The following is an 8,090-nucleotide window of genomic DNA, read 5'->3' as shown; positions in this document are numbered from 1 at the left end:
TTAGCTGGCTTGTTTCTGCTGGTGACTTTGGGCGAATCTAAATACCTGAAAAAGAATGGAAAAAATCTAAGTTAAATTCAAATTATCTCAGAGTTCAACTCAAACATGTTCTGGTCCATCTGTATCACTGTGACGCCAACTCATCGGATGAACTTTCTATGTTACAGGTGGTTAGCATCAAGTCCAGGCACATCCCTTTGGATAAGAAGCAGCATCACTTCCTATTTTACTACGACTGTACCATACAAATGAAATAAATAGCAGCATTACTACAACTGAAACTCTGATGATTTGCCTCTCTCACTTCCCTCCACTAAAATCAACACACGACTACATATTTTAGGATCAAGTAGTGAGCGGTGTATGTGGAGGTAGCATAGAGACAGTAAAGATGTAACCCCCCAAAAGAAACAAATACCAAAATAAACTTTCATCCAACATGACTCTACTATAATATATTGATATTTTTTTGTTGACATTACATAAAAAGTCAAAACTTACCAGATTCATTCCTGTGATCATGAGAAAAAGCGTCCATTTCTCATGCTGTGTGCTGTGACACCGACTCAGCATACATTGGGTGACATCTGCATAGCTGATGTCAAGCGCAGATGCAACTAATGGACGGTCTTCCTGCAAACAAAGAGTAAAAACAGAATTTTCGTCAACATTTATCATGGTACCAACTCCCTCTGGACTCTACAGTTTTAGGGAGCTGCATAACATTAACTTGCCATGCTTATTCAAAAGCATTGCCTAGGACAAACAATGTCAACTCAACATCAAATGTTTATAATACTAAACTCGTCATGATTATTAATTGTAAGATTTCATGAAAATAAATAGAACGTAGAAAAATTGGAAGCCCTTGTTTCTTTCAGTCCTGCTTTATGCTGTCCTCCATTCCCTTCTGCAATCATAAGTGCAGCAGAAAGGTTAAAGACATTGAGGATCTCGAGGCTTCAAAATTTATTTCCGCTAAAAACTTGAGCAAAAAAATAGAATCCCACTTAAAAAACTTAAAAATTTAGGGGAATGTATCTGAGATCAGTTATTCCCTAAGTATAGAAAATGAGCAAACTGACACTCTTTCCTATCTTAAAAACATCCTCACATTGCTTTATTAAGTAATTAATTGCCTCCGTACCTCTGCATCTCTTTCACGAGGAGAGTAATGAACTAGGGCTGTGAGGGTGACGGAATGAGGATGGCAACAATTATTTACGACGGCCTTAGTTACATTCGATGCACCAACTTTATGAAAAATAATCAATCAATTTTTCATTTATTTAAGCCATTAGAGGCTTTCATTACTCGTTCTTTACTAACCCACTTAACCTTCTTGGTGGTAGGAAGACCGAGTACTGTTCTCAGTGCGGTGAGTAACCCTCTGTGCTCTGTGCTTTCTCAACCCTTTGTACTTTTATCTCAGAACACATAACACCTACAGTAACTGAAATAAAGTGAAACAGACAATATAGACATGCATTTAAATTTGCCTTAGAGAAATGTCAAAAAAGTTTGGTGCATGAGGTTATGTAAATAAGTTTGTGAATGAGACTAAACATGTTTCCATTCTTCAGCATCCACGGATGGACAGAGGTGTCTCTATGACACTGTATTGACAAATCTATAATTTAAGAAGACGAACTAGAACAAAAAGAAAATAACTACAGCACTTTCTTACCTCGGCGAAGTCAAAAACAACCAAAAGCGCCCAATGAACTCTTTCCGCCAACAACAGCGTTGCACCTGTGGTAGCCTCGTTGCAGGGTATGCTTCCACAGGTGGCGAGAGCCTAGCAGGGGGTATCGCCGCTCAGGCGCTGAGTGTAGGCCACCACCTCCACACAGATACTTGGCGGGCGAGTCTACCCGACGCGCCGCAGGCACGTCCCCGTTTGTACCTAATGAAAGGATTGTAACCAGATTTTTTTTTCACGCGATCACGTAGTTGTTCATCGTTGCAATATTGCCTCAATTAGTGGTTGCGTGTTAAAAAAAAATAAAAAATAAGAAAAGTTTTCCCCCAATTTTATTTTTTATTTTTGTCCAACCTCACCACTGCCCACGCGCTCCTTTCACCAGCTCCTAGGCACTTTTGACAGTGCCAATTTTTGACATGCAATAATCATGAGTTCATTACAATTTGTTTCTGTTTTAATTTTTAAAATTGAACTGGAACCTTTTTGTTAAGGTGGTTCTTTGCTGGCGCTGAGGACATAGAGCGTATTTTTTTTCTTCCGGAAACTGTTTTTAAATGTGACCTAGCATTTGGCAGTTTAAACCCATTTTTCACTGTCAATTGCTACCTCTTCTCGCTCCTTACTACAGTGACAAATGAAAACATAATTAACATAAGACAGGTATAGGTGTATTTCTGTCGTAACGTTTATTAATTTATCTGATTTGTTACAAAGGGGTGGTAGTGTAACCTTGTATATCTGAACAGAACGGTTATAGCTTGAATATTTGAGCTGACACACTGTAAACATAGAAGAACAAAATTCAGTCTCTGAATGAGTGATCCTTTGCCTTTTGAAGGCTGTGACTAATTGTCCTCTCAAAGATGATAAAATATTGAGCACAAATCGAATCATCAAGACCGAAAATATTTAAGGCAGTCAAAGTAAAGTAAATATGGCAGTTCTTGTTACAGTTTTAGGTGCATTCCTACAGTTCTGTTGGTTTGTATAAGATCTAATATTCACTTCTTACACATTAACAAAAAGTAAATAAATATTTTAAACATGAACAACATTTATTTACAGAAGAAGTTGTGTATGATTCAAATTTAAAATTATAATATGTTTATATTCATCTCTGCTCTCAATATGCCTGAGTGCACAGTAAAATACCATTAAAACAATAAGATGTTTGACATTTTCCATTTCACAGTAACGCTTTTAATTTAAAAAGATATTAATAAAGTTTGCTGTATTCTATTTTAATGACGAACAGTGAGGGCTTAATGATGTTTTTAAGAACACAAATGTTGTAGCCACATATATGGAGAGTGGACACAAAATAATTTTCAATTCATTGATATAAGGCCTCCATTGGTATTGAATTGGGAGAGAAACCATCAGAAAATGAATATGTACATGATAAGTAACCGCCATACAGAATCAGTATAGCTAAATCAAGCCAGGCTTATATTAATCACGAGACCAGCGTGACCATGCAGCACCTCATGTGAGAGACAACCTTATTCTATAAATACTATAAATACATATTTTCTCAACTGGTAATTTTAAATTCACTTATATTGTCACAGAAAAATTAAGACAGATGTGACAACATTAATTACTCATCATTACATTCAGTTAAATGGAGTTTAAAACAAAACATACAAAATTTTGACTGTAGCTGTATAATTTTAACGCTTGATGTTTGATATTGTTTTACTGTGTAGATTACCACAGCAGACTCAATTTGACTAGTCTCAAGGCAAAGATCACTTCTACAAACAGATTAAGAATATATGTAGCAGGTCTCTTCCTATACACACAAACCATAATGACCCAGCAATGAGATACTTTGTTGATTTCTGTTCTCATATTAGGAATTTTGAAAATGAGTTTTAGGGTAAGAAAATTTGTTCTAATCAACTGAATCTAGACATTAAAACTCTTTTTCTAAGCCTACATTTTTGGCCATCATTTGTTATTTTCTTCAATTCATACACACATACATGACTTTGCTTCGGACGGGCTAGGACGGGTCTTAAAAATAAATGAACAGTTATCTGAGATGAGAAATGTGTTTCAGTTAGGAGCTTCTTAGTGCCTTTTGGAATTGTAATATTATTACCGTTAGGTGTGTTCTAAGTTTCTTGGTCACCTCACGAAGGCAGTCATTATTTCCTGGAATATGCATACTGGCATCTTGCCTTGTTTTGAAGGGTACAATTTCCTAGGAGGAGCCTTCCAAGCTTGGTATATGCAATATTGGCCCCTATTTTTAATTCTTACATTTATTTTTATGTCATGGCTATCTAATGAAATAAGATTCAGTAGAAAACAAATTCAAACTTGATGATAAATTTGGTGCGTTTCTGCCATTACCAGTAGGGGTTTGGCATCCCACATCACGCATAATGGCATCTGATTTCAATACAATACCCATGGATGATGCAATACTTCTCAAACTTTTTAAAAAAGTCATAAGAATTTGCTTACAGTCTAAAGGCTTTACACCCAATATAGGAATCCATGCTTAATGTAAATCAGACTCTCGCTCGGTCGATATGGCGAATCAATTTGTTAGTTGCCTTTTAATCTACTACAAAGTGAAAAATCTTGTCAAAGTAGCAGTCGACATTCTAATAAGAAACAAATGTTGTGGGGGGTTAAAACAAATGTACATATAAGGAGAATGGAAGAAACGATGATTGGGGGAGCATCTCTTCAATTTTTGGCAAAGTGTTCGCTCCGTGATTACAAGAGGGAAGAACAGTGACGGCTTCACCGAACCCATCACGCCACTTTTACCCACCGGAGGATTGAGTACTCCATGGCTGACATCCACCTGCCAAGGAAAATGAAAAACATGACAAAATGCAGGAAGGAGGCCGAGAAAAGAGGTACGAACAGCTATTATTCAGTCTGCAATATACCTACCGCTTTTTATCCATTTCCGTTTCCGTACTAAAGAAGAAGTGGCGCTGGTGGACGAGTGGCGGGATCATTTCAAACACGTGTCTCCGGCCGGCGATGGTGGTGGACAGCAGCCGATAGCCGTGGAGGCACGCCATACCTGTGGCAGTACATAGGGTAAGACTACTGGACGAGCTGGTTAAATACTCAAGTGAAGATCCCCCAACGCATTTCTACTAGTAGGTCCAAATAAAAATTCCGCACTTTGTAATCAGACAAGCCACATTCAGGTTTCGTTCTCCAGCTCACCTAGGGCTGAGTCGGCGCCACCACTACGGTAGTAGAAGATGCAGGCGTCCTTCAACACGCAGTAGCGCCTCCTCCAGGATCTCCAGCGCCTGTCCAGCCACTCCAGGTAGCCGATGCAGTCCGGATGCAGTACAGCGGAGGGCGCGAGGCGGAGGTTGTAGCGGCTGGCCTCCAGCCACTGTTCGGCCTGGACCATCAACGAGGTGAGATTATTTAAACAGTTCCCAAGAAAAGTGGATAATTTAACATGACACACACTTCAACAATAATGTTTTTTCATAAGTTATTGTCCAGAAAGTACGTAAAGATTTTCTCTGATTCATTCGGCAAATTACGAGAGCTTAGCGCCTGCGAGGCTCGGGGTAGGCCACCACACAGTACTCGCATGCACTGCAGGCAAGATGTGGCATACGTATCAGGCGCTATGAGAGCTTGCATAGTCCAGGTTCATGACGGAGAATGACGGACGTTCTTTCTGGTTGTACTGTACTGCCGGCACTCACGTGGTTGTTCCTCTCGATGGCGTGGCCGAGCACGGCGAGCCACCGCATGGCGGCCTCCTCGTTGTCCGCGGCGAAGGTGACGGTGGGGCCGCGGTGGCGGCTGAGGCGGAAGCAGTGCGGGCGGGTGGCACTCGCACCCCCGGCCCCGGCGGGAGGGCCGGCGTCCGGGCAGCGCGAGGCCGCGTAGCCCGCCAGCTGCAGCGCGCCCAGCGGGTCGGTCTCCTGGAGGACAACGCGGAGAAAGTTGTAAAATCGATGATTGTTCGGGAAATTTCAAGAAAGCTGAACTTGAGACCTTGACAGAAAATTGTTTAAATGAAACTGACAAACTCGAGATGACGAACATTTTCATAATTGTTGAGACGTCTACTCCGGGAGATGCACCCTGTAGGACCTACCGCGTCAGTCTTGTAGTAGTACAGCGAGTTGTCCTTGCGAAGACAGACCCACCGCCGCAGCCAGCGCGTGTCCCCGGAGCCGAGCCGCCACAGGTGGCCGGAGAAGAGCGGCGAGCGCGCCCCAGGCTCACGCACCGTCGGCGTGAGCACGTGGCAGGTGCGCGCCACCTCCAGCTGCAGCTGCTCCGAACCTGCCAAAGTCAGAGTTCTGGTCAGGCTCACTCATCTCACCAGGTGGTTAGAGACGAATTGACACGAGCACTGGCTTCGAGACAAAAATAACCCGATCAGAAAATATCAAAGTGACAAGAATTCCGATTTTATTTTCGTTCTCCGCTGAAGAAAAGCCGCAAAGCTGCCTCGGGGCACCCTTGGGCACCATCCAGAAAGTACGTCCGTCATTCACCGTTACGAACCCTCCAATTCAGGGCAATGCAAGCTCTCATGGCGCCTGATGGGTAGGCACAATCTTGCATGCCGTGCATGCGTGTATTGCGGGGTGGCCTACCCCGAGGTTTGCAGGCGCCGAGCTTCTGTAGTTTGCAGGATGATTTTGAGAGAAACGGACGCACTTTCTGGACGATCCCTTGGCCCTGGGGAAGGACCAGAGAAAGGAGATATCCCTGGTCCCCCTCGCAGGCGAGCACGCGGCTCTCCAGCGGCGCGGAGTATTGCTTGCCTTGCGGTCTACAGCTACGCCGGGTAGCGCCGGGAGGGCCGTACCTGCGTGCGCGATGCGGATGACCTCCGAGTGCGGGGCCTCCAGCACGTTGACGCCGTTGACGCTGATGAGGATGTCGCCAACCTCCAGCCCCGAGCTGAGCGCGGGTGACTCGGGCTCCACGGAGGCGACGACCACGGGCCGGGCGCCGTGGACGCGCAGGCCAAACTCGCCCGAGCCGCGCCGCACGTTGACCGTCTTGTCGCACTCGATGGGTTCCGAGGCGAGGCGGCGCCGGTACATCTCGCCCGCCACCTTGCGGTGAACCATCCGGTGCGTGATGTAGGTGAAGCGGTTCCGGAAGTCGCGCTCCGAGTTGGTGGACTCGGTGGAGCCGCGCCGGCCGCCCGCGCCCGCCTCGCCCGCCCCCGCGGCCCCGGCGTCGCCCTGGCCGTGGTGTTCGCCGCGGTCGCGCTCGTCGGGCGGCTGCCACACCCTGGCCTCCTCCGAGTCGCCGATGAAGATCCAGTGGTGCGTGCGGAACGAGTCGGCGTACACGTGGCCGTCCTCGTCGTCCGGCTCGGACCCGGAGCCCTCGCCGCCGTCCGGGCTGCGCATGGCCACGCTGGTCGAGGAGCCGGAGGCGCGCTGCTCCAGGTCGTCCATGCTGGCGTCCGTGGAGCGGGCGTGCTGCCTGAACCTGCGACAAACAGGTTCGCAGATGTGACAGGTGAATTGGAGTTTTAAAACTAAATGTTGTAAAAGTCTCTGTCCTCACCTTGTGCGTCGCTCCCGCTCCCCCTGCAGCCGCTCCTCGCTGCGCGCGCGCGCCCCCTCGCCGTGCAGCCGGTGCGCCCGCCTGTCCAGAGCGCGCTCCTCGGAGCGGAAGCGCTGGTCCGCCTTCTTGTAGAGCCTGCCCGGCACCCCGCGGCTGCCGCCCCTCGCGGACCGGCCGCCGCCGCCGCCTGCGCCGCCGCCGCCCCCGCTCGCGCCGTGGCCGTTGGGAGAGTCGGCGAAGTCCGCGGGCGGCTGGATGGGGGGCCCCTCCGCCTCCCCGTCATGCTCCTCCTGAGGGTTAAAATTGTCCTTCAAGAGCAAAATTCGCTATCTTTTTAATTCGCGTTCTATTTCCCGTTTGGCATTAAGAATGAAAGAAGTTTTGAAATCCGTTGCTGGTAAATTTTCTTCCAATCGGGGAGTTAGTTCAAGTCAAGAACCCACCTCCGCGCCGCCCTCGGCGACCTCCCGCCCGCAGTGGTGGCACACCCCCTCGCTGTAGAACACCGAGTCGCTGCCGGGGCTCACGGAGCGCAGGGACTCCGCCGACAGCGCCTTGAGACCGCCAGCGCACTCCGGGCTCGCGGCGCCGGGGCTCTGCGGCACAAGCGCGATGCACGTGAGCGTTTCCGCACGGCCAAAGATCATGAGGTGATTGAACCTTACTGCGAGCGCTTACCTTCCGCTTGGCGACGCGCCGCCCGGGCGACCCCACCCCGGCGTAGCGGTTCGGGCTGAGCCTGTTGACGCGCGGCAGAGTGCCGCCCCCGGTGACGGCGCCCGCCGCGTCCACGGCCAGCGCGTCCGGGCTGCGCTGGATGGGGATGGAGCCCCGCCGCCGCCCG

The 8,090-nt window shown here is 47.7% G+C and overlaps 1 protein-coding gene and 1 long non-coding RNA gene across 2 annotated transcripts; both read right to left on the bottom strand.

The window, feature by feature from the left end:
- On the bottom strand, positions 1–1,837 carry LOC127749124 (uncharacterized). Its single transcript, XR_008010977.1, has 3 exons — positions 1,688–1,837; positions 502–633; positions 1–45 (listed from the first exon to the last, which is right to left on the bottom strand). It is a non-coding gene; the product is annotated as an uncharacterized LOC127749124 (long non-coding RNA).
- A 531-nt stretch (positions 1,838–2,368) lies between these two features.
- On the bottom strand, positions 2,369–8,084 carry LOC127749125 (uncharacterized). The gene is made up of 9 exons (XM_052265966.1): positions 7,925–8,084; positions 7,690–7,842; positions 7,247–7,536; positions 6,531–7,168; positions 5,808–5,998; positions 5,410–5,631; positions 4,907–5,093; positions 4,622–4,757; positions 2,369–4,529 (listed from the first exon to the last, which is right to left on the bottom strand). The coding sequence occupies exons 4-9, from the start codon at positions 7,132–7,134 to the stop codon at positions 4,478–4,480; spliced, it is 1,392 nt and encodes a 463-aa protein (XP_052121926.1). The 5' UTR covers positions 7,135–7,168; positions 7,247–7,536; positions 7,690–7,842; positions 7,925–8,084; the 3' UTR covers positions 2,369–4,477.
- Between the last annotated feature and the right edge of the window lie 6 nt (positions 8,085–8,090).

This window comes from Frankliniella occidentalis, unplaced genomic scaffold, assembly GCF_000697945.3.
Source record: "Frankliniella occidentalis isolate FOCC.00 unplaced genomic scaffold, Focc_3.1 Scaffold33, whole genome shotgun sequence".
Taxonomy (NCBI): domain Eukaryota; kingdom Metazoa; phylum Arthropoda; class Insecta; order Thysanoptera; family Thripidae; genus Frankliniella; species Frankliniella occidentalis.
The sequence above is the reverse complement of the archived record's forward strand: the minus strand, read 5'-3'. Positions and strand labels throughout refer to the sequence as shown.